At 36.1% G+C, this 27,441-nt stretch overlaps 2 protein-coding genes across 5 annotated transcripts in view; both read right to left on the reverse strand.

The window, feature by feature from the left end:
- Window positions 1-25,325, reverse strand: LOC106108319 (jmjC domain-containing histone demethylation protein 1). 2 transcript variants are annotated; one of them, XM_013289461.1, is made up of 21 exons: window positions 25,156-25,325; window positions 23,850-24,076; window positions 15,544-15,655; window positions 11,791-11,955; window positions 11,459-11,594; window positions 10,829-10,956; window positions 10,203-10,352; window positions 9,620-9,808; window positions 9,147-9,306; window positions 8,579-8,705; window positions 7,947-8,070; window positions 7,360-7,450; window positions 6,784-6,938; window positions 6,230-6,325; window positions 6,040-6,142; window positions 5,410-5,561; window positions 3,936-4,103; window positions 3,253-3,389; window positions 2,458-2,746; window positions 1,893-2,059; window positions 1-1,587 (listed from the first exon to the last, which is right to left on the reverse strand). In XM_013289461.1, the coding sequence occupies exons 1-21, from the start codon at window positions 25,201-25,203 to the stop codon at window positions 1,470-1,472; spliced, it is 3,042 nt and encodes a 1,013-aa protein (XP_013144915.1). In that variant the 5' UTR covers window positions 25,204-25,325; the 3' UTR covers window positions 1-1,469. The 2 variants fall into 2 exon arrangements, with proteins under 2 accessions (XP_013144915.1, XP_013144907.1); XM_013289453.1 differs by having other exon boundaries at window positions 5,398-5,561.
- Window positions 25,326-26,304: 979 nt separating this feature from the next.
- LOC106106703 (mucin-2-like) overlaps window positions 26,305-27,441 on the reverse strand; it is a 3,356-nt gene continuing 2,219 nt past the window's right edge. For 2 of the 3 annotated variants that reach the window (XM_013287354.1, XM_013287347.1), the window contains exon 6: window positions 26,305-27,433. In XM_013287354.1, coding sequence (XP_013142808.1) covers window positions 26,420-27,433 — 1,014 coding nt within the window. In that variant the 3' untranslated portion in view covers window positions 26,305-26,419. The other variant, XM_013287338.1, reaches the window with a different exon arrangement.

Here is a 27,441-nt window from a genome sequence, read left to right on the forward strand (position 1 = left end):
TTAAAATTTTCAATTGCTGGATGCAAGTGCAATTAATTAGAAAAGAAAAATAATATGTTGAATTTTTATTTAGTTTCACCTGTCTGTCATTTGTCATGAAATCTTGCAAATTTTTTTTGTCTCATGCTATAAAATAAAGAATATGTAGATATTATCGCAATTAGGACGATTATCACATATCTAACTAGAATTAAACATTCCTTGATATAAGCATATCACATGTTTAAGGCTTTACAATTACAAAATGAAATTATCAAAACTAATGAACTTTAAACATTGCTAATGTTAACAGATTGACTAAAACTCCCACAATCTGTCACTCAGAGTACAGTGACTAAGGGAATCCCTTAGTGTAGATTTAGTGAAATCTATCTAAAACACCAAACCTCTGAATATGATCATAAATCAGATGAAATATCTAGTAAAATTTAGTTTTGTCTCGTAACAAAGGGTTTTTTAGTCATGTATACAGATACTCATTAACTATTTTAAAATCCTGTGGTTTGAATATACTAAAGTTTTGTCAAATTATAAGAAATATCTCACATCTACATTTCCTTCCACATTTTACCGCAATATAGCGAGGGTATATTTGTATAGAATGACATATCTATTTTTACAGTGGGAGGGATGACGTATTGTACATGTTACGGCAGTGGAAACGGGATCGCTGTACAAAAACTTATTGCACTAATTCGGCTATACCCCATCAGAATTAATTTAACATGTGACGTGCTCATGAGGGTTACAATATTTGGTTTAATATAGTCATAGCTGAATTGTATCCATACAATCCATACATACATCTTAAATACTAAAAATGTTCTGCTCAACTTGAGAGCTTTAATATATATTTTTTTAAACTGTATCACTTCAACAATATTACACATTAGGCTTATTTTAAGTCTTTTATTTACAATCGTATGTTGATAGCATAGCCAGTAATTTCGATATGTTGTGTAACATGCCATGGTACAGAACAAACAAGCCTCATAATAAAAATTTTGAATTTTTCGTTACATTTAATACCCTGATTGTTCATCGAGCCTTTTCAAACGGAAAAGGGCACCAACATAAAAACATTAACAAAATACCTTTAGAAAAATTAGATTAATGTCAGTTACCTAACGTAAACTGAACTAGACTAGAACTATTGCGGAACTGAATGAGAATGACATCACACAATCCTATGCCACCAACACACTGACACACTACACTACACATCACAATATTCACGGAAGTCATTCAGTTGCCATTGTCTCCGGAGTCTCAGGGTCTCGGGTCTCAGGCTGGACCTTGGGAGTGGACTCAGGCTGGACCTTGGGATCAGACTCTGGCTGGACCTCTGAAGTGGACTTCGGCTGGGCCTCAGGGGCCGGGGCCTCGAGCACGGCAGTCTCAGGCTGGCCCTCAGGTGTCGCCTGGGGCTCTGTCTGGGGCTGTGGCGCCGGCTCGGGCGCGGTCTCGCATCAGGTCTTCCTCAGCTCCACCAGCTTCACATCCTGCACGTGTAGGTTGTGCTTCGAATTGGCCGCGAACTTGATCACCGCCTGCGTCGACACCAACGGCACGTGTCGGAGATCCAAACTGTAAACGTAACGTGATACATTTAATTTTATTTAATTTTTAATGCAAATAAGAGAGACTCGTAGGCAATAGGCGAAGCGGACCTTTGGGATTTACTAGGGTGTGTATCCTAAAACATAAACAAAATGTCTACATATGGTGGTGATAAGGTGTAAGGTTTCTTCCTCCTGTTTCGCCTGTCACACTAGTAGTAACCATCAAGGACGACAGAGGGAAAAAACTATGACTTGGCTTTGAATGCAGGAACATTAATAGTGTAAAGAGGATAACGTCGTGTAGTGTTAAGCAAGGTGGAGGTGTCTGACCGCACGAGGTTGGGGCAGCGCGCGAGGTGGTCGAGCGCGGCCTCAGTGAGCAGGCGGCAGCCGGCCAGCGACAGCCGCTGCAGCGCGTGGTGCGCCAACTGCGCCGCGCCCGCGTCCGTCAGCCGAGCGCACGACGACGCGTCCAGCTCGCACAGCTTCGGTAGCGCCTGATTCACATTTACAAAAGCATAAAATATTTTAATAGCTTACAGTTTAGCTCTACTGTTTTATATTCCAAGAAAACGACAGTTTGGTTTGATCCCACTTTTCCGTAGAATCGGAAAAGGAGCGTTTGTTCAAATTGAGAGGGCGTTAAATCTGTGTATTAAGGACAACGCAGTGTTCTACCGGATTCCCCGACCGTCGCACTTAAAAATGGCTACTGACGACGTTTCAGTGGGTTAAACTACACATTACCCTGCTCCCTCAACCTAAGAGTGGAGTATCTTAACATTTACCTCCAAAGCAAAAAAAGGTCCGTTTTCTGTAAGATCGTATTATCGCCGGTCAATTTAACCCATTAACTGGTATTATTCCTTAGCAGAAGTTATGTAGTAAGAGTAACCTGTACGACGTATCGCATGGCGACGTCGGTGATGTCGGTGCCGGGCAGGCGCAGCACGGCGAGCGCGGCGAGGCGCGATGGCTCGGCGCCGGTGCGAGCGCCGCCGCCGGGCCGCGACGCCTCGGGCGGGGCGAGCACGCCGCGCAGCTTGGCGTCGTCGAGGCAGCGCGCGAACGACAGGTCTAGCGAGGTGAGCGGCGGACACGACGGCGACCGCAGCGCCAGCGCCGCCTCCGCCGGCGAGCCCGCCAGCGACAGCGTGCGCAGCGTCGGCAGCCGGGCCAGCAACCTAGTACATTATGTTACTGTTTACTCATATAACTTGTAGGGAGTCAAAAAGGTGCCAGTATGACCTGAGGGTCGGTGAGGACATGGGTAGTGGTGGGATATTGTTTACTCATGTATACTATACAGTTAAAAAAGTAATAAATGAGTGGTAAATAATTTTTGAGTTTTAATTTTTTCAACTCGCCCTTGTATTAAACCCTGTTTTGTAATCGCAGCGAGTAAATGCCAATGTCAACATTTTTTGCAGTGATGTTCAAATGATACCGGGTTTTAAAACCTTAACAATCACCTATGTTACACGCTTTAGTTAATTTTTAAATGACCAAAATACACTTAAAATGCCGATTCGAAAAGTCATTTTACTCACTGTGATTAGAACAGACGGTACGTAACTTAATTGCAGTTAACAAAGACAAGGAGAAAGGAGCAAAGATGTGTATAGACATCTGCATTTCGAGAAGGGTTACTTAGGAGCTATAAAAGGATTAATCCAATCAATGTAGGTACCAGGCGAGCTGGCGGCGCGCCAGCTGGCACCACTCGAGGCCGAGCGTGTGCGGCTGGCGGCGCACGATGCCGGCCAGCTGCGCCGCAGACACGCGCACCTGCACGAACGACATGTGCCGCCACAGGCTCGGCTCCATCTGCAACAAACACACCACGGTAATAACATCATTTGAGAAGATACTACTACTAAATGCAGCTTAAATTCGTTTTGAATAAAGTATTAAAACCGCAATCGTACTAATATTAAAAATACGAAAGTATAAATGAAAGGATAGTTGTTTGTAACTTAAACGGGTGAACGGTTTTCGATGAAATTTGGTATAGATGTAAATGATAGTATGGAAGAATACATAGGCTACTCACTTTTCTTTTTCACGTCAGGCGGACGAAGTCGCGGGCGAAAGCTGGTATTCCATAATATGCCCAGACTAACAGTGAATAATACATTGGTCTTTTAACCACAACAAAAATATAATGACACCTGTAACCCAGAGGAGTAGATAGAGATCGCGGACTTCGCCGCTGTCCTGGCTCACTATTATGTACATGTAAATAGTTTATAAGTAACGCAGTATAGCGTATATTTGCGTGAGTAGGATACATCTTGGGCTTACGCACGTCTTTCGTTCACCACAATTACTTATTCCAAAATGAAATCTTATGAACTTTCTAGTTATGTTTACCGTGTACTCAGCCCAGGCCTTGCAGACGAGGGAGCAGTTGGTGAGGTCGATGGGCGTCAGCTTGGAGAAGACGGCGATCATAGCGTCGCGGTCCAGCCACGGCACGCCCGCGTGCTGCGCGCCGCAGTACCCCGCCGGCCGCACCGGGTATAGAGGCCGCTTCAAATTCTACAAAATACTTTTTACATTACATTTATTCAAAGTGTAATTTAGTCTATTATTATAACTACGGCTGATGCGACAAGAGTGTGCCGAGCTTAATTCATACGTCTGTAGACAGTCACAAAAGAGAGTAGAGAACTAATATGAATTTCGAAATCAAAATCGATGTTAATTTATGTAGATAAATCTTAACAAAATCTTTGTCTCTCTCCTCTCTCTGTTAGATATTATGGACTTGATAATATTTCACCATATGTAAGTAATTATAGTCATTGCAGTGTGTAGATAACACACTGCAATGACTATAATTACTTAATGGGGATGTTTCCTAATGTTACAAATCCAAATAAAGTTATGTTTAATATTTTAAAGACAGCATTTTATAACCTATAATAACATTTAGAGACCTTGAATGTTTGTCTCAAATTAAATATAAATTAAAAACGCTGCAATATTTTTTACCCTCCATTACTCGATCTCAAACACCAATGACGTCACTTTCTTGCATATAACATGGCAGTGTGACCAACTTCAGTGAATGTCAGTGCATTTTGTAGTTATATTTTTTTCTAAATGATTGTAATAATTGAGTTTGCGTGTTTTATATTATGAGGACTCCATTATTGAGTGTTTTTATAATTACGACATAAGTTATGAGCAAAACATTTTATGAATATTACAAAAGAAAAATATATCAAAATTCATAAGAGTAGCTTATAGTACAATTTAATTTATACCTGGTCACACTGGTGTAGGACGCAGTCACTGTTTACACGCAAACATAATCTTCCACGAGAAGCAACAAGTGTAATTAATACGTTAAAAGTATCACCTTCTGTTCATTTTGGTTTTTTCATTTTTATCTCCATTACTAAAAACAACTTTAGACAACAAAGATTTACGAGTATTATCAATCAATGGTTCTTTCAAATTGACAGTGACAGGCCGTAACGCGAGGTTCGTATGCAAAGAAGTGACGTCATGGGACGTTTTGGGGGGAAATGAAAGAGTTGTTTTTATTTACGTGTTTTTTTATTGAAATAATGAGTATTATATTTTATACTATTTTTTTTCGTGTTCATACATGGTTTATCTACAAAATAAAGGCTATTCCAAAAATTAGGAAACATCCCCATTATGAAATTCGCAAGCATACATATAAGAATTCATTGACCACGATTTGTCAAAAATGCTAGGGGTTACGTATGTTTAAGAAAAATTGTATTTGAAACACTGTTGTTGTACTAAGTTAGTGATATAGGTGCAGTAAGTAGTTGTAAGAATACATAGGGTACAATACCTTATGACGTACCTTCCCGGAGTGGTGCGTCAGTTGCAGCGCGAGGTGCGCCCGCAGCGCCTGCTTCTTGGGCGCCTCGTCCTCGTGGCTGCTGCGCCGCTTCTTGGCTGACGGCTCCCAGCCCTCCTCCGCCACACCCTCCCCGCACTCCTCGCGCTTTATATCTGTTATTCAAACATATTTTTAATATAAAGATATATTTAAACTATTAAATATTGTAACGTCAGTCGGATTTTGGGTTTCACATCAGATTTAATTTCAGTCAATATCATAAACTAAAAGTCAACAGATAATCAATGCGTTTAAGATATTGTACTTTAACCCGCGCTATACTAACTATACCCTTAAATCCAAAAACTTAGTCAAATTAGGCAGTTATGTGCGTAATTTAAAAGTAAAACTTCAAACAATTTTTATTAATTAGTCGTAACACTAACCCCAAAGGGGCACTTTTTTCCTGGTATCTAGGGTGGGGGGGGGGTCTCTTCAAAAGATACCCTAATTTCTAAGGGAGAAGACAGGATTATATGGTGTTTACTCTTGTGCAATAGAATAAAGATCCGGTATCTCCGTGGAACTCATCTGTATCGAGTATCACTAGCCTAAAGCAATGTATTTAATTTTCTTAAATTCAGTAGTTACCATCTTCAGATTTAAGATGCAAGGGGTCGTGTTTCCCCTCGCTGTCGGAGCCCGCTTCTGACTTGACAGGCCTGGGAGCAGGCGGGGGCAGCTGCAGTTTGTTCTGGAAAAATCACAATAGTTCCTTAGTGAACAACTAACGATCCTGAGTAGGGCAATTAGGAATCTTATGAAATGAATAGTGATGTACCTGAAGACTGTTATGATGTCCAAGTTGACTGACATCAGAGCCTACACTGATACGACGTAAGTCTGACGACTTCTGACGCGCACGGAAATGACGGGGCTGTAAACAAAAAAAAAATGTAAGTTATTAAAAAAGTAAAGAATTTTTTCTAGTATTCAACGGAAAAAAATATTAAGTATAAGATAAAAAATTAACACCTTAAAAACTTACATATAATTCATCTACTAATCTACTAATTTATTAATATTATAAAGTAGGATTTGTATGTATTTGATTTACGTAATAACTACTGGGCCGATTTTAAAAACCTTTAGGAAGCTAATTTATCTGTAACATAGGCTATATTTCTATTATTTTATAATTTAACGCGAACAAAGTCTATATAGTCGCTTGACTACTCTTATCTATCTTTATGATAATGCGGTCGAAAGATATAGTGACAAGCACGTTAACATCTAGAATATTCAGCAGCGATCAAAGGGTTAAATTTATGTACTAATATTGTAATCTCTAGTGTCTAACTATATTTTTAGGGTTATACAGGTTAAAAGATATACCTTGTAGTCGTGGTTGAGTCCCATATTGGTGCAAGTGGGGCACTCCCAGGAGTTGGGCAGGTCCTCGTTGAGCTGCCCGCCGGGCGGCACGCAGCCGGGGTGCACGATGCTGTAGCACACGGAGCACTCGCGCAGCACTGACGGACCGTTGCGACCTAAAATATACATATATAAATTTCAAAAACGACTCCGTATGAATGGAATTGAAAAAAAAAACTAAGTAACCTATGTGTTTCGTTAAGTAGTTTACAAGTTCTAATAGACTACAAATTCTAACAAACATCCATCTAAACTTTTGCATTTATAATATTAAGAAATAAGAATGTATTCGATTTTTTGATTGTAGGTACGATTCCTATAAACCATGTTCTAGCACAATCATTAAGTTTATATGGAATGGTAACAAAAACTGTATTCTAATACCAGCAAATAATTAAAATCACCCTGGTTATTTTAATTGAAACTGAATATGTTATAGAATGTAAACAATAAAATAAAATTTCTACAACGTCTGTTACACGGGAACTGATAATTATTAATAAAACAAAGTATTATATGTTTAGAGTGATGATTTACCGGAGTTACCCTTGGCTTGCGGCGCCACCGGCGTCTGCATCCAGCCGTCCAGGTGGCACACCGCGCACGACGCCGTCACCGGCAACATCGGCTGGAAATAACAAAATACATATTACAAACTAGCTATATGCATTTATCTACCTGTATTCACAAACTAGTGTTTTTCTGCGACTTTGAGCGCAGATATAAAAAAAAATAATATTCCCATCAAAATAATTTAAATTCGTTTAAACAATCTTTTAAGACATTAGAATTTCAGAAGAGAGAATTGAAAATTGCTCCATCAAGTACGTACAGTCTCGAAAATCCGCTGTGATCCACTTAAGGAAAAATTGCCGTATTCATTGCAACAAGACAAACTCCTTACAAATAACTAGATAGCAATGAGAGGTGCCAACAAAAGAGCAAATTTTAAAAATTAGCCGTATATTACCCAATTTTTTTACGTACAGATACATATATAAGCTGTGTTGTATTAGTTTTATTACTTTTCTCGTTTCAAAACAACGATGTTGCTTTTAAGTTGGCACACCGGGAGTTTTCCCGACTGTACAGTTCTTAAGTATAAGAGAAACAATGTATGTCACCTGCAGACACTGTCGCATGACGCAGGTCTGCTTGGCGCGGCCCTGTCCGCCGAACTTCACCATGTCGTGGCAGAACACGCACTCGCCGCAGTCCGTACGCAGGCACGCCTCGCACTTCTTGCATCTACAAATATAACAAAGTTTAAAATAAAATAAAAACTTGCTTTTGGGGACGGAATAATATATCTTTCGTTTTTAACGTCGATTGTTAAGTTATGATTAAATTTTCTTATGGTAAGTGTTCCTTTTATTCGCACGGAGCATTTTATAACGCTCAGCAATGGCGCTTATTGACGCTGTCACTCATACGGAAAATGTAAAATTTTGTTTAATTTGCCTAGCGCTCAAAATTAATCACTGCGCGATATAAAAGCGCTGTCGTTTGAGCAGATACAATGAAATTTTGTATTACTTCAACGCCTGTTATAAAAGTGACTATATAAATGGGGTATTAGGCCGAAGTCACGAAACTTGAGAAGAGCGAGGCACAGTGGTCTAAAATCTCGGCTTACGTAGACATTCAAAACAGATGAATATGTTTACGTAAACCGAGCTTTTAGCCCACTGTGTAGTACACTCGTCGCAAGTTTCCTGACCAGTTGTGTAATGGGTACAGTTTACAGTGAGTGTACCTGGTGCGTCGCCTGCGCGGCGCGGAGTTGGCATGGTCGGGTCGCGGGCGAGCGGGCGTGCCGCGGTGACCGCCGCGTCCGCCGCGACCGCTCGACTGACGACGCTCAGTCGTCGTCTCCTCGGGACCTGATATACATTTATTACATTGAAAATACATTGAAATAACTACAACTCTTTTTCTATAGATCTATTAAATTTCTATTTATGATTGAGACTATATCTTATGTTGATTGCTACGCGGGCGGAGTTTCGCTTCTTAGATCACGTAAAGGTACACAGTTAAATCTGTTAATTATGGTATGTTTACACAGCAAAATTTCTTTCGCGTGCTTTAAAGATATATTAATAGTACTTTCGTGAATGTCTCAGGCACAGTACATTTATCATCTTCCTATAGGTCCGCATTAAGTGGCTCAAAGTGACTAGACCCCTTAGTCAACCACGCTGGTCTACTACCGGTTGTCTTCACACATATCTTTGATTTTCTTCGCAGAAATGTGCAGATTACGACTCAAATGTTTAACCACCGACGCTCTATGAGTAATACCCGGCTATATATAAATGTACCTTTAAGCAAGGGCACTCCGGTAACGGCGAGGTGCTGCTTGTCGTGGCGGTGCTGCTCGACGAGCGTGCGCACGTCGCGCACCAGCGCTATGGGGTCGCTCAGCAGCTCCGGCACCGACTTGCGCGCCGCCGGCAGCTGGTGTAGGTACATCACTATCGCCTGTTATACGTATATTGTTAATATATTTAAGCAGATACTGGAAATTGAAATTAAGATTGTTTTTTTTTACATAGTTGAAAATTCGGTGACTTAACATTAAAGATTTCAAATCGCGAGTAACAGCTAGTTACCTATAAATTTCCATCTAACTTCTTGACTATCGAGTCGGGTGACAAAATTTCGTCTATCTTACATGTATTTTGTCCTCATTTAGTTGTAAAAATTTTCTTAACACAATTTTTCAGTCATCACTATTTTATCATAGATTAAAAAAACAAAATATATGTGCAGTATAAAAGCACAGACAGTTAACCTTCAATCCGTGTAGTTCGTTCTGCGTGAGATGCACGTGGTCCGTGGGCGGGGCGAGGGGCGGCGCGTGCGCGAGCGCGGCCGCGCCCTCCAGCGCGAGGTGCGTGCGGCCAAGCAGCGCTATCACGTAGCGGTCCAGCACGTACCACAGCATCTCCGTGAAGAACGGGTACCGGAACTTCTGTGGCACCTGCAATACATTTTCTTAATTATTGTAAAACATAATCTTACATATGTTAAAAATGCGAAAGTTTAGATGGATGAACGTTATGTGTAATTAAATTTAGAAAGGCTTAATAGATTTCCCCTAAATTTGGTATAGACGTAGAAGTCTGAAAGACCACATGGGTTACTAAGTTTTTTTAATCCGCTCGGACGGAAATTCGGGCGACAACTAGTCTACTACATTTCAATAACTGTTGATCATATTTCACAGACAACATATAATTCAAAAATAGTTTCAATCGTTCATATTTTGTACGTAAAAATATGTCTTTCTTTAATAAATTTTCTTAAAACAGCGTTATTTTCTCACTAGGATCATTGTTACATAAGTTTTTAGAAATACTTTAATAGTACTTTACCTTGGTGACATCTTCAACCTGTGCAATTTTGAGCTGCTTCTCGATACCGAACTGGTGTAGGAAGTTACCGCCGAAGACGAGGGAATCGCTGGGCGTGTACACCGCGTGGATCCACCCCGTAGGGATGAAGAACGTGTGTCCCGCTTGCAGCTGGAACATACCCAATATTGTACTTATCATCGAGATAAATTATTACAGTAAAAGCTAAGCCATACTGCCAGTATACAAGACAACACAAATCTGTGATTTTTCTCTCTATGTTGCTTACTTATTGTGTAAGTTACATGACTCCGTCCCGCACTTGTTCAAACTTCTATGAGATTGTATTTCTTAAGTCGCTTAGATTGGCGTTGTCTTGTGTACTAAGGTACATTGATTTAATAGTATACAAATAAATTATAAAATTATTGCATTTCAAATAATAGTATACCTAAATTATCCTTTAAATATTAGAAATTCATGTTGCGATTCCAAAACAATACATTTGTTTATTTGTTTGCGAAGTCTCAAATTTAAAAAGTACAATCGAGCTTTGGCTCGGAGGAGGAAAAGGCATCGAGGAAGTGTCATTTTTGTTTACTAGGAAAAAATATCTTAGAAATTACGTTTCTCAAATAATGACTTACATGAACACGAATACATTTCTCGACTGTATCGCCGAAGAACACATCCGATTGTTTGCCCGACAACACCCACTTCTCGTATAGCTGCAAATTCTTCTCAGTGGGCGGGATCAGCCAGAACACTTTCGCACCTTAAAAATTTTTTTTTTACTTTCACTGTTTCGATACAACAATGCAATTTACTACAACTACCTTAAATATACCAGAAAAATGTAAACACAATGAAACAAATAACCATGCATAGAAACTTTTTTGATGAATGTAACAAAGTATCTTAAAAGTGAATTTTTAAAAACTTTAACGTTCTCTAAGTAAAATTCATAGGAAATGTGTTATGTTTTAACATAGTTTTTATTTAAAATATGCAAATAATTATTAAATTATGTAAGAACTTTAATTCCATATCATATTAACTACAACACTGTAAATATTCCTTTGGGTAAGTAAATGAAATTTTAGGATTTCCTTCCTTTTCTGCCACTACCATCTTTCCTAGTATATTACAGTAAGTTTCCACTGCTAAAAACAAGTAAAACTATAATATCCCTCTCGTTCTTGAACTGATGAAACGCTAGGTATTTGTATGTTTCATTTCTCGAAATCATATGAAGATCTATAAATTATTGATATTACCTCTCAGAATGTGGTACCACACCGATGTCCCGCCAAAGTCGATGTGAAAGTCCGTGTAACAGCCCTTGACGGACATGAGACAATACTTCTGTACTTTGGGGTACATCATATCATCCAAAGCATTAGTGGATTCCGTCTGAAAATAACATTTAGAAATCACGAACTTTAACCTATGAATTGAAATAAAGTATAATGTGAATTGGTGTTGCAAGAATCAAAGTTTATTACGGCTCCTAGTTAAATAGGTCGAGGGCATATTGAGAAGGTTATCTCCCGTATTCCTAAAGTGGTGTGAAATTGCGAGCCATCATTAACTTTGAATAATACTATACCTGCAGATCCTTGAGGTGTCGCGGCCACACGGTGTCCACCCAGTCGATCAGGCGCACTATACGCGGCGCCTGTACATAGTTCTCTAGGCGGGTGTGGGAGAACTCCAGCGAGATCACGTTCAACAGGCGCTCTTTGTTCGCATCATCGTAATAGCGCTGCCAATCCTGCACAATATTATGGAACTATTATATTATATTATATTACTATTGATATAACCAAATGTAGACCGCTTCCTTTCCCACATTTTGTAATTAACGGGAAAGTAGATTAGGCAGGAGATGATGTACAGGAAATGTTTCAGTGAAAGGGTTACTTCGCTATTATAGCGATTGTCTCAGAACAGTTACATTCTTTAATATGAGATCTCTTAAAGATTTAACTGTTCGTCGGAACAGTCCAAAATGTTTATCGCTAATAAGAACTAATAAACAATTTGCAACTCTGTTATGAATAGTGCTTCCATTCATCACAATGTAATCAGTCATTACACGACTGGCAGTGTGCCAAATGTTCTTACTCCCAATACAATTGTAGTCACTTATCACACCTAAGAGTCTTATCTGCTTAATAAATGATTATTCGTCAAATGTAAAACTGATGCCTTAAAAATAAAATTAAACATAGTTAGTATCAGGTATTAATAAATCTCCCTTTACGTGTACGTATGACGTCATTTAACGTTTACAAGCTACTTTATAAAAACGTGGATATTTTTAGACAAACTTTTGTTTGCCAAAAAGGTCAGTGACAGCTTACAAAGGTATCAAGTTTTTTGTTTTTTCTTTGATTTTAAAATCATTAAAATGTCATAGTAAAACCTAAAACGTACTATAAAGCCCTACATTCTATCTATTATCTTATATAGACTGCATGATAATGAATACAGCGCTGCGAATACATTACGTGTGAGTCTACGACATACAGTACATGATAAAGCCCTACCGACAGAGTGGTCTACGTGGGTGTATGCGAGACCGCCAACTGAACCAAACTCATTGCGTCAGGAGTGCCAACCTTTCAACAATGTTTGCGCAGATGTTGGCACACCGGTTTGCGCAAACTCGCGAAGTCAGCTGCGCATTACAAGTAGCACTGCAGAGCGGCAATCGGCCATGCCCCGTCAACAGAGCTGGGTGTTACCGGTTTTGTACTAACAATGAGAACGCAGTTTTACAAAGCTCGAATACATAAAGAATTAACTCAAACATTAAGGAAATTGAGAGACCTAATTGTTTTATTTAAACTAATGCATGTAAGAAATGTTTCACGGTATTCTATTTCATTAACAACTACGTATATTTTATTGTCGACTTTAATAGATCGTTTATTTCCGACCATGCTTAAACTATGCAACTCTAGCTGAATTAGCGCAATTACAATACGGGAATTTCTTTCTACACGACCGGTGCGTCTCGTTTTTCTTTGTTTTATGTTATGCCCTTTTTGAGCACGCTAAAGTTGATGCTTCATTCAATTAAAATGGCATACAGGAACAAAGTCGTTTATAGACTTACCTAAATTTAACTTCTAGTATTATCATGACATAACACTTATGTTTGTCAAACTATTTCTGCCGAATATCATGAAATATTAAAATTTGTGAAATGATAACTCCATTAAAATTTTGAAATCATACAAAGCGACGTTTAAAGTGGGTTTCTGTATTCGATTATTAGGTTACCAAATTGGAAAGATTAGGATAGAGTTTCATAATACATAAGACAAGTGATGTATATTCAAGTAACCAATACTAAAACCATGCCCAACACCAAATGACGCACAAAGATTAAAAGGATAGTTCTATACCAAAAGAAAAACGTGAAAACGTCTCATTTGAGATCGGGTCGAATTGATAAAGTGATTTAGTCGACATTGTCGCTTTTGTTTAAAGGATTTCTTATCTTTATATTTAAGGTATGAAACCTGATAGAGGATTAAGTTCAAAACGTGTTACAATTTTGAAGTTATAATCCTACGTTAATATGTGGATAATTTATTTACATGAGTCATTGTTTGATAGTCCCGAGAAAGCTTTTCGCGAGCTTCGCAATATGTGGGATACCTCCCGCCAAGTTACACTGTTGTTTAGATAGCTTTTGTTTGTTTAAGGAAAGTCTCTGTTGCTTTATCAAAGATAGTGGTGTTGTCTTTTGATTAATCATTAATGTTATTTATAATACTGTTTGTTTTGGTTAACATTTTGTTAGTTTACTGTAATTGTTTTCTAACACTTGGTGGTAGTCAATACTTAACTATTTTTTTTTACATCATTTTTTCTAAAGCGTCAATGTCACTTCTGAATCAGTCTTTTAATTTACTCCGGAATATTTAGCAAAAAGAAGCTGATTTTATACTTTTTTAAAATTAGATGCATTTTAATACATTATGGTGCTTGGTAAATGATTTTTAATGTATACTTGGTGCATTTTTTATATACTACATAAATTATGATTGTCATTACAATGGATTAACAGTTGGTTTTCTTTGGAAAGTGTGGACAACAATGGGACTTTCATGCTATAATAAAGGCTACGACTCGACCGTGTCATGTTCAAATTCTTGATACGTAAAACTAATTTTTATAGTTACTTTAATCTATACTAATATATAAATAAAGGTTTGTTTTTTTTCTATATTGAAATAACTCAAAAACTACTGGACCGATTTTAAAAATCTGTCACCATAATTAATATAATTTACCAAAAGGTAATTTATCTGTGAGTAACATAGGCTATATTTTTACATTACTTTTAATTTCACGGGGATAAGGTCGCGAGCAACAGCTAGTTATTAATCATTCCTACTAAGGAGAATAAATAAGCTTTTTCTGAGATTATGACTTTTCTTGGACACTTATCGGTATGAAAAACTGGTAAGGTTGTTTTATCAACACTTAACATCTGTAAGATTTATTATACTAAAAACAAAATATATATTTTTTTTTTAGTATAATAAATCTTACATCTTTTATTATGGTCATATTGTTTATATGTATGACCGATTAAGTAATTTTTAAAAGTGGTCACTTTTACCATGTTAAACTATCTTATGTGGTAACTTAAACATATTTAAATTGCAGTTTCTTTGTGTCAATTGTAAAAAATTATGCAATTTTATCTGTTAACGTAGATTAAAAATGCTTTGTATGCAGCCTCAAGTCTATATAGTTCGAATTCTTGTGATTGAATTAGTTAGTGCTTGTAGCGTTCCCTATTCAGACTCGACGCCTACTATAAATGTTGACTTAAATTTTTCTTTTTTTTTTGTATACTTCATATGTTTTGTGTGAAACGTAAGTGAATGTTGATGGTAAAGGTGATAATAAAAGCAGTATACGTACATTTATGGATATAAGAAAACGAGATAAGTAAATTAGGAGCGTTTAAAAGAGAAATCCTTGATCTCTATTTACTGCCGGTCGATCAGTAGGTCATGGTCATGTAAAGTAAAATAACTTTTTTTATCCTACATTTTAAACTTATACAAATAAATTTTTATTTTTAAATTTAAACGATTCAATTTTTAAGTATAGGACGGTTGATGGGTTTTACCCTAAAGATCTAAATGGGGTAGCGATTTTATGAAGTTGTTGGTCCTTAAGCAAACATACTTAAGCTTTGACAAAATATTTTTTCTTAAACATATCCAAATCAACAAAATTTGCAGGCTATGTATGGGCATAGTTACCATGGTAACATGTAACGTGTTCCTCTAATTTGCATGCTTTCTACGCATTAAGGGAAAGCACTCACCTTCATTGTCATCTCGATGTTCTTCTGTGTGTTGACATCCATGACGTCGAGAAGGCGGCGCGAACCCACGCACATACGCACATCGTTCACTGTGAAGTTACTTGTAGGTACCCTGAAACAATATTAATATTACAATAAGTTTATTTATTTTTATTCATATGTACTAAGAGATAGTTTCCACTACCGAAAAAACATTAAAAACACACTGCTATCTTTTCGTTTTAAAGAGGTGTTTCAATATGTTTTTATATATGTTTTGACAGTGAAAACTTGTAATGTTGAACAGTTTAGTTGCTTCATAAAATGGCTTCCCTATTCCCTAACATGTTATAAACGCTAATCGTTTATTGATACACAAGTAAAGAGTAACCTATAATTTCTTATATACTCGTTAAATAGATCAAAGTGTAGGTCGTTTACAAACTACAGCCGCCTGTGGCATCGACAAAGTGATTTATGAAAGTGAACATTGTTAGATACGTCGGCCGCTTTACCTTTCCTTACAGATAATAAAGCTTGGCGACTTCATTAACCAACGCTTTCTGGAGTTTGAAGGTATTGCGTTTTTTTAGAGTACTTACTAGTTGTTAGAAATGACGAATAGGTGAGCATGATAGTCTTTTCGCTCTACGAAATAGAATCATCAGACTATATTTTTTTGGTTTTCCTAGAAACTTATTGGTTTTTTAACGTTCAGTCTTTATTCATTTAAAGCCTCGCTATACCGCGCTTATAATTTGCTATTTATTCTCTGTTATTAAACTTGTACAGCGTTAAAAATAAACGCGGTAAGTTAAACTTAGGAATAAACCGAGTACAAGTAAAATTTGTACTAATATTTGCTTATACTCTGTTTATTTATAAACTTAACTTTATAATGCGTTTATTTGTAAGGCTGTTAGATTTCCACTAAAGTTCATCATCAGCCTCCTTATCCTACTCCCGTAGGGTCAGCGCAACAGTTTTTTGTCCTCCACATAACTCTATCATAAGTCATCTCAGTCATTACTCCCTTTTCGATGTCTAAATAACTTTAGACTTCCACTAAAGGTATTTAAAAAAAAACAATGTCAATAACGTGGTCGAAATATATTTTAATTTTACTCAACGTATTTACAAACAATGTATAATTATCAGTTGTATAAGTCACCATGCGTTTCTGACAAACAAATTTACCCTTGTCACGCGATCCCAATAAATACTGTAAAGTTGTGGTTAGTTTCCACTGACGAAACATTCACACAAAAACATATCAACTCTCATAAGATCTCTGAAGAAATGACAAACGTATCTATCTACCAGAATTATAGCAAAAAAATCATGACGTAGTTTATTTTAGGCAATTCCTTTGAATCAAAATGGTCGTAGAATTTTTATTACCGTTTGCGTGAAAATATAAAAGGAATGTGTTGTTAAAATTGTTACGGCATACACAAAAGTAGAAAAAAAAACATTTTCCCTTCACGGCAGTTAATAGCGAAAATATCACGTTATGTAGCCAATAAATCAGGTACATTTCTCGCTATTTTCAATACAGAAAGCGCCTAGGAATCAAAATCCATGCTCCTACATCACCCCCTTCCCCCAGAGGGTGGCAGCCTCCACTTTATACATTTAATGTCTAAATAGTGTTAGGGTCCTCTGTACCTATTTTATAATTATATGCTCATTGACGACGTAATCCATGCAGTAATAGTACTTGCATTGACTCAAGACTAGCTGTGCATTTGACTAGCTTCCCTAAGTTCAATAATTCACTTATTATTGCAAATCGAGTTTAGAACACATAATTGTTTTAATCATGGGTAAATTAATATTAATCTGTTTTATAATTTTAGAGTATATTGATGAATTGTTACTAAATGTTTTCCTACTTTAATACGACAACTGAACGAACGTCCAGTTCCGTTGGATTGGTCTGTAGGGTGAACATATAAATGTGAAAACAACCATAGAGACGGGTCATTCGTTGAGTAGTCGTTAGGAAGGCATTCTAAGTATCGGCACTTGATTATTTTAAAACGGATTGGTGATTAATGTTATGGAGTGAGTGAGTGAATAAATAATTGCAAGGATATTGTCGTTTGAACTTTTGGCCATTCCCAAAAATAGATACGAACATGCGGTTTCACCTTTTATGAATATTCGATCAACAAATAATTATTTACGTTAAAACCAATATGTAAAACTAGCGTTTTTTGAGCAATTTATATACTTACTAAAGTATATAATTTTGTATGACTCGTTACAATTGGTAAGCGTTGCGTTATATAAATTCAAAATTTTTAAATAAAGTCAAAACAAAAAATTATTTACAACAATGTTTTAGATATTTAGGTCACATAATCCTCTACAGCGTTATCTATTATCTATTACTATTACGACTCTTTCAAAGCAAGTAGTAGTCAAATGTAGATAATATAGTGTATTTTTGTTTTGTTTTCTTCATATGTATGTAATTAGTACGGTCAGTTACCCTTAATAATTAAGGTATGTGTTACTTGAGTGCGAAGGAGCCAGCTGAAAATCAGCGCAGGAACGACTTAGTCCCTCCTGCATACGCTGAGCTGGCTACCTTTTTGCCTAGATTGTAAATATGTTTTCTTTCGAAAAGTCCTTTTATGTGGCAATAAATACATATTCATTCATTCATTCATTCATTCAAAATATATTTTAAGGCAAAAATTTCTGAGACAACATACGACCGAGTATAGGAACTGGGAACTTGTATGTGATATAAATAGGATGACGCATCAATTAGATATGCTTCAATTGTCATTCCATCACATCGACAGATTGAAATCAAAACAAAGGTTAAGCAATGGATACGTAAAGTACATGAAGGAAACTCGGTTTCCCCTAGAGATAATAAAATTAGAACGTGTCCTCCCTTTCATTTCCACTGAAAAAACAAAGATAGTAATATACACCAAAGACATTCAAGAAATATATAGACTAGGCATAAAGATTTTTTTATCGGTACTTTCTCAGAATGGTACTATATCAGTTGTCAAGTTTAGTACGCCACCACATGTCCTTGTATTGACATGTATTATAACATTTTATATGTAAATTATGACAAGCTCCATATTTTTTTATAAAATAAACAGTGTTGCAAAATTAATTATAAATATTTTAAATATTATTAAAAGACGCCCATTGGAAATTATTTTTATTGTAATTAATTATTTGACATGTGGTTTTAAAGGATTTATTAATAGTTAGTGAGATTATGTGAAAAATGTTTTAATTGAAGTGTCAACTATGTCTGCTCTATATATTTTTTGAATCTCTTTGTATGCAACATTCTACCATATAACCAATGTGGTGATATTTAAAAGCCTTTGTGTAGTCAGAACCGCTTACTCTTAATTCCGCACAATACAGGCTTACGAATATATTCACAGATGCTAGGCTCTTTTCGTTGCGTCAGTACAAGCTTTTGTGTTTCATACAGTGAAACTTTTACATATAACATTTGTAGGGAAAATTTTAACAGAGTACAAACACATTTGACTAAACTGTAGCACAACAGTTGTTCGATTGTTGATTGTCGTTTGTTTCGCAGCCTATTCAGCTGTTAAGATGCACAAATAAAAATTGAGTAGTGTGCGCGTACCTCTAAATAAGCTCATAGGAATCAAAGCGAGACTAAACAGTTGTGCGATAGTTTAGTCAATGGTGCCGGCACTCTTATTACATCGGATATTTCGGTTATTTCAATTTTACATCATTAACACTTATTTTAAATACTAGTACAAATACGGAAAGTGTAGAAAACGCAAGCTTCGACCTTATTAATCTAATAAGGTAATGAGTGACAAGTTGTTAGGATTTTATAAGAAAACTTGCAAATGCCAAAAATGGTGATGATGGCAGTAAACAAAACACAGGATTTTTCTTTTCTACTCCATTATTGTAAGAATTCCACCATCACTTAATCATGCGAAAAACTTCTTGTGGCTTTATCACTATTGCCACTAGCTATAAACTTTCGTTAGAATTTGAAAAATAAAACACAAAGGCAATCATCAATTAATTTAAAGTAAAAATGCCTACAGATTATTCGCATTCAAACTCAAAATACCTGCTATCGCCGCTGTTGATGAGGATTTTATATCCCTTAATTAGCAAACGTATAAATAAGTCGATCCTTGCAATAAGTTTTGCCAGCAATAACAAAGCACATTCAATTAAAACAATCCACAATCAAACTTATCACCTTCGTTTATGATATAAAATCGCTTAAACAGTATATTTTGTTGATCAAATGTAAATTGGATGCAGTGAGGTTACATTATAGCGTGTGTCGCCGGAGCGTACTTTAGTTATTGATAAATCAAGACTAAACTCGGCGAATCGATTGATAAGAGATGAACTAAACTATCAATGACTAACTTTTTCCCGCAACTTTAGCGCGGAATTAAAAAACAAAAAAGTACTATAATTAAAATATAAACTTTTATTAAACAAAGCCTTTGTTATGGCATTTACATAGTAGCTTTCTAACGGTAAAAGAATTTTTGAAATAGTTCTAGTAGTTTTCGAGCTTAAAAAAAATCCTTTTTATGATAAAAGTATGAAGAACAAATCAAAAACATATTACAATACCAAGCTAAAACATATTACATGTTACAATTGAAACAAAAATGCCACGTGTTCATTATTAGCGAACATACAAAAGGTTCCAAAACCCGATAAGAACAACCGCAATTATACTGTGGACTCAAGTTCCCAAACACTAGTTAAAAATATCTCTTTCATCCTCTTTGAAAAAAGCGCGACAACATGATTTTTCATTCACAATTAGATTGACATGTGGTTTTGAGGATCTATCAATAGATAGCGTTAGTGATGATTATGTGAAAAATGTTGCCAATGTGGTGTCAACTATGCCTTCTCTATATATTTGAATATCTTTGATTCATAGAGTTTCGCAATAGAATGTTACAATACAAACATCAAAACTATTTGTTACATTATATCAAACTAGCTGTTCCCATGCGATTGCATCCGCATCGAATTATAAAAATTACATTTTACTGTTCACATTTGTCAAATTATCAATTGCAAATGTCAAAATGACATGACATGGTGTCAAACCATGGCAACCTTGCTACCTTGACAACAAATTATGGTGTCTTTCCCACATTAGGGCTTTTATCCAAAATATTTACCCCTAAGTTAAAAAAAGAGTTATTCGAAAATATGCTGTGATTGCTGACATCTTAGCCAATAAAGAAGTGTGTGTTTACGCTTTATTATAATAGTACAGACAGATTACATAATACCTTTAATAAAATTATGTATTTGATGCTATAAAAAACCTTATACCTAAGGACAATTAATCATTTTCACGTAAGTTCAAATAACAATATATTCCTGGTTGCATAACCGTAAGCTTCCAATGCCATTATGGATATACAAAAACATAGTTCTGTATTTCCACAGAGAATGAAAAAACCACATGTTATTATACAAATGTTATGACAGTGTAAATCAACACTAAATTACATTCAAATATTCCGAACAAACAAGATAAAAATTCATAAATTCGCATCATCGCAGATTTTGTCGGCCTGCATCTTGCATATAGCCTGTATAAACGCGGATTAACACTACCGAAACACTTGTAACAAAACATGTTGTCCCTATCATTCCCTTTGTGAAAACAAGAGATAACAATGATTTTGTAACTATACTGAACTGAAAGTTGTGGTATATATAATGGTGTAAACTGCGTATCTTTTTTTACGAAGTTACGTATACAGGGTGCGTCGTAGCCTTGTATTTCAAGACTGTAGACGGTCCCAAAGCCAATTTGCATCCGAGACGGATGTTTGTGCAACAAGATTGAATCGTTTATTTTATATCCTGGGTGATACGACTGTCATTTGTCATTGGACAATATTCCCGACTATTGTAGGGAATATATTCCAATAAGTGGGCGACTTATAAAGTCAACAATGATTTTCAGCGTTCTCTTTGTTTTTTTAGGCTACAAATCAAAATAAAACAGATATAAATATAGTCAAATAATGATGCCTAGACGGGTGAAAGGAGCTTCTATCGTTTGGTTCTGTCAGAAAATAGAAAAACTTAATGGATATACAAAATGGCATTAACTGAGGGCACCAAGTATCTCATCATAATTTAGTTTTACTTATGCCCATCGGGTCAGTTAGGTTATCGTGCAAAACGTTTACTTTCTTTGGTTCAGTGGGTAACAAATTAAAAGACAATAACAATTAACCCGAAAAATAAAGGTGCCTGAAACTTAAGAATATTTTTAGAGAAAAGTATTCATATGTAATTAAAATACTACTACATTAACATTAATAATTAATGTATATTTCGTATTATCTGTATTAAGAGAAAAGCCTCTGTTTCTTTGACAAACGAGATAGCAATAGTTTATATACCAAGTCCAAATATAACAGTAATTTGAAGCAGATAAATCGTGGAAATTAAATTAATTTCATCTAACAGCAAATTTATTTTAAAACCTAAAGAAATAATTTAAGATTGGTTACATTTTGAACAGCTACCTGCTATTTTATCGATATGTATTATCAAAGATCAAATATCGTAAAGTTTGCCAGATTGTGGAGTAGGTCATGTTATTATCCTAAAGAAGTTCCTGAAGACTGAAAAAATATTTCATTGCAATAATTAAGTCCAAGTTTAAAAGGTCTTACGAATTTATTTTCGGAATTAAGGCATGTATTTTCTAGACATGTTCTTTTGTATATTTTTACGTTCCATACCTTTTGATGCCCTTAGATATCAAGGTTTATCTCTTAAATATAAATAAACAATTTGTACACAACTCTTACACAATTTTGATTTGTTCTGATATTTGTTCATCTCTGTAAATGTATATTTTCAAATAAAATGAGAGAGATGGAATTGCGTTATTGAACACGTGTTTCGGCAGTGAAAATCCGCGGCATAATGGATTTTATAACAGTAATTGGTCGCTAGTTCCAACACTGGTGTTAGGAACGTGCTTTTTAACAAAACAACAAACCGATTTTGAAACCTCACACAGCAATCGCACATTAAAATTTTTCTAGTTTAGATAGGCATTTCTAGTTTAGTATTTTAATAATCATAATTGTAGTCTATACTACCTTTACTATTATAATAAAACGTAAACATACTCTTCTGTATTGCCTAAGATGTCAGCCCTACACTTACGTCACACTTTAAACTATATGTTTTTACGCCATTAAACTAAGGGGTAAATATTTTCGATAAAAACCCTAATGTGGGAAAGAGACCTTAAGTTGCTGCCAACATTAAGGAAGCAAGATTGCCATAGTTTGTCATCATATCATGTCATTTTGACATTTGCCATTGATCATTTGACAAATGATATAATAAAATAAATTTTCTTTATAATTTGATGCGGACGAAGCCGCACGGGAACAGATAGTTCTACATAAAATTCGTAACCAACATATTCGAATCTACGTGTAAGAAAAACTCACTATACAATTATAAAATACCAATATAAACAAAATTTATTATTTCCCGTCAACAGCCGAACATATTTAGGCCCAAATGTGATAAAGGAATAATTACGTAAAACTTACGACCTACTTTAAATATACTTTGAACATAATTATATGTATTGTTTTTTAAACTTTAAAGTGTTTCAATTAATCTTTGGTTTACTAAAATGTTGTATATTGATAAACACCTCTGATACTGGACAAGGATAAAATTGAAATCGGCTGAAATTACAATTTTAAGTTCGCACACTACTGCAATTCATGCCACACATAACTTTTTTGAAACAAATAAACTTTCATAATCGCCTTTTGTCAATTTGATTGACAGAAATTTCAAGTTAAAAACTTAAAATAAACCATAAACTTACAGGTAAAACATTAGCAAAATTAGTAAGAAGCATGATTGTATGTCTTTGCATCATTAGTTCTAAATTTTAACACAAGTGTTTTAGGTTAAAAGAGTAATTGAACTTTTTTTTATAAAAAAAACACAATAACCTAACCAAAAGTTGTGTGTCGTAAAAATAAATTATATCCAAAACAATAGTGTCGAAAATCATATCCCAAGTACCTATAACATCATGAATGTTGTTTATGGTTGAAAAGTTAGTTTAAAAAAGGTAAATTTAAATAAGAATTAACAACACAATATTTACCATTCCAATTACATTTAATTAACGATTTTATTAATTTAAATTTTCAACTACAAGGAAATTAGCACATTCAACTAAACAAAATATACTCCAATCTAACCATGGAAAAGTTATTAAACAAAAAAGAAACTCTTACCTCAATCCCAATCCATTTTTCTCCTTGAACAGTAACGGAGTAGTAAAGCCATTTTTCTGTAGATATGAAATGGTAAGTTCTGATCCAGTCATTTCAATAACAGCTCCGGTGTGTTCAAACCTGGGACTCTCCAGTTTGTCAGCCAGTGAAAATCCACGACCACCTTCTGCTTCATCATCACCAAGAGCCCATTCATCCGAGTACAGTTTCCGTTGCTTGCGTTCCCGCTGGTACATGAAATGTAATATAATCTCATTTTTATACCTTTAATTATCAAATTCAAGTTCAAATTCTCATAAATGATATTTACCAATTTCTTAGTTAGCATTTCTTTATTGAAATACTTTATACTCATGATTATTTCAATGTAACTTTACATATTTTTCTACAGTCAATATATTTTTAATTAAATTGTGGCTTGTCAATACTCCATAAAGGAATTATTATTACAGTTAAAAAGCAAAGTATCAATCTTAAAAACTTTCGCTCCTTTTAAATCTGGTTTATTTGACAAAAAGATGGTGACTACTTTGTGTTCAAGATTCAAAAATTACTTCTAAAACAATTGGGTTATTTCTTTTTACATGCAAGGTCAAACAGAATGAATAAAATCGAAAAGTAACTTGAGTCGAGAGGCAATAAAACTTTTAAAACTTAGTTAGGCCAGTCTGCCTTTGTAAACAAAAAGGATGTCTGTCGGCAGGACATAGACTCTCAATGTCCTTCTATGTGTCACCAGACCATATATTATTCGTGAAGGAATTATTCAGAAGAATATTAGTTAAGTAACAAAGTAGATTAAAGTAATAGTCAACGTGTGGTCGCAGTGCGCCGCGCGCACGCCCCTGGCCGCCTGCCGCCTGCCCTCCTTCACTCGGCCGGCGGCCGCGGGAGGGAAACGCCTTCGTCCCTACCAGATGCCCACTAAGTATGCTACGACAACGACGTCTTTGACGCGCGCACCGCTCCACGGCCCGCTCTTTATCATTGTCGCTATTACAAACTCACGATCTCCTCCGGAACTATTATAGATTTTGACACCTTCTCGCATGCGCGAATGCAGACGGCCGCCGCGTTTTGAACTCGATCGCGGCGTGATCGAAAAAAAATAAAGTCCGATGACCCTCGTGAGCGATGGTCATTTTGATTCCATACCTTTTGACGTAATTTTTATAACATTCCCGTAACTTTCATAAATCGATACACGATGCAGCGATGCACCATTTCATGTTTACGTGATCCCAGATAAAGCCACCATGGCGTCACCCGGGACTAAATACGTAAAAATCTAACAATAAACACTCACCAACTGCCTCGGCACTTGTTTTTTGTTGTTCGGCAGTGTTTCCGACATGTTTCTGTAAGTCAGAAACACTGCACCACGAAATTAACACTATTTTACGTAAATATTTTACACGGAGCACGAGAAAAAGTAACGCAATCCACCATTTGCAACAGCCGACACTGCTGCCAACATCGCAGTGAACGATCACTCTATCAACATGCCAACGTGAAGTTGGCGACGCAAAAAGCGGCCCATTGGTTTATTTCTGAAACAGTATCATGGCGGGAAAATTTAAAACATCGTCGAGAGCATTGTGTTATTTTTTGTATAATAAAGTGTTGTAAATATTCTTTTATAATACGATAAACAATTTTAATTTTTAAAACATTATTCGCACTCGAAAATAATGAATTAACATGCGTTTTTGTAAATTTAAAATTTAATGTCAACAGTTAAGTTAAAAGTTAAATGTAGAGGAAATTTGTCGTTTAATGCTAGAAAATGTTATGAATTTGCAGTTTTGGACATTTTTTGATGTTATAGAAAGGTTTTACTTTTCTCTCAATCATTAAATCGTCAAATGATAGTCGATGGCTCAGGGGTTAAGCACTTGGTTTGTAATCTGCAGATCCTGGATTTGAACTATCACCCAAGATACAAATATGTTTTGTCATCGTATATGTTATGAGATTTCGATAATATGTAAATGGCAACATTTAACCGTCAAACTGTCATTATATTATTGGTCAAAATTTGACTCTGTTAAGATTAGTGCTTCTAAACATAGAAACTCAACTAAAATTGATGTGCTGCAGATCAGCTCACGGTTTGCACGGTTCATGCAGATCAGTGAATTGGCTCGCAGATTTGTACCTGCACAGAGGATTTTGCGTGAGTTGGGAGTCACCGGGCTATTCGCGACTTGTCAGTTCCAGTGCCGTGAGCTGCTAATGTAGTTGTTGAGTCGCAGCTCAACGTTTCAAAGTTTTATGAGCAATTTCTTTGTGAACCGGTCCAGAGCTGATTTACTCGCACAAGTCTAATGAGTTACATATTTTTCGACCCCTTGTCGATCGAAATTATCATTGTCGATTAAGATATATTAATACAAGTACAAGTTTCGGTTTTGTGTAGTTTTGGGGTCAGATTGTGATAAATAAAGCAAAAATGTAAAAGCATTCACATTTAATTGAAATAAACGCAACAAAATGAGCCGTTTGCATTTTACAATTAATAAGGCAGCATCGTAAAACCATTAACATTATAATGATGAAGATAATACGAATTAATTCGTGATGGTGTGGTTGTGTTCGTGCTTGTGCGTGTACTTCTTTTTATTCTTCGACAGCTGGACCTTCACTTTAACCTTCACTTCCAACTTCTTGCGAAGCTCGTTAAGTTCAGGATCATCTATATCCCAATCTTCATCAGACTCATCGGATTCAGACTCGGGTTCTTCTGTTGTTGGAGGGACAGGAGTTGTAACATTTGTAGGAGGATTTGTTGTAATTGTTGGCCATGATGTCGTTGTCGTGTTCGGCGCAATAGTGGTGATGTCACTAGGTGGGGCTGTAGTAGTGATGTTTGTTGGGGCCGAGGTTGTTGTGTTGGGTGCCACGGTTGTAATTCCGGGGTATTCAGTTGTTGTGGTAAACGTCGGGGTAGTGGTAGTATTTGTTGGTACAGGTGTAGTGGTAACGTTTGTTGGGAGAGGTGTAGTGATAGTTGTTGTTTCAATAGTAGTAGTGTTAATTGGAACCGGTGTAGTGGTAACATTTGTTGGGAGAGGTGTAGTGATAGTCGTTGGTTCACTAGTAGTGGTGATAATTGGAACCGGTGTAGTGGTAATGTTTGTTGGGAGAGGTGTAGTGATAGTTGTTGGTTCAATAGTAGTGGTGTTAATTGGAACCGGAGTAGTGGTAATGTTTGTTGGGAGAGGTGTCGTGATAGTCGTTGGTTCACTAGTAGTGGTGTTAATTGGAACCGGTGTAGTGGTAATGTTTGTTGGGAGAGGTGTCGTGATAGTCGTTGGTTCACTAGTAGTGGTGTTAATTGGAACGGGTGTAGTGGTAATGTTTGTTGGGAAAGGTGTCGTGATAGTCGTTGGTTCACTAGTAGTGGTGTTAATTGGAACCGGTGTAGTGGTAATGTTTGTTGGGAGAGGTGTCGTGATAGTTGTTGGTTCACTAGTAGTGGTGTTAATTGGGACCGGTGTAGTGGTAATGTTTGTTGGGAGAGGTGTCGTTATAGTCGTTGGTTCACTAGTAGTGGTGTTAATTGGGACCGGTGTAGTGGTAATGTTTGTTG

The sequence above is a fragment of the Papilio polytes genome, unplaced genomic scaffold (assembly GCF_000836215.1).
Source record: "Papilio polytes unplaced genomic scaffold, Ppol_1.0 DF824269.1, whole genome shotgun sequence".
Lineage (NCBI taxonomy): Eukaryota > Metazoa > Arthropoda > Insecta > Lepidoptera > Papilionidae > Papilio > Papilio polytes.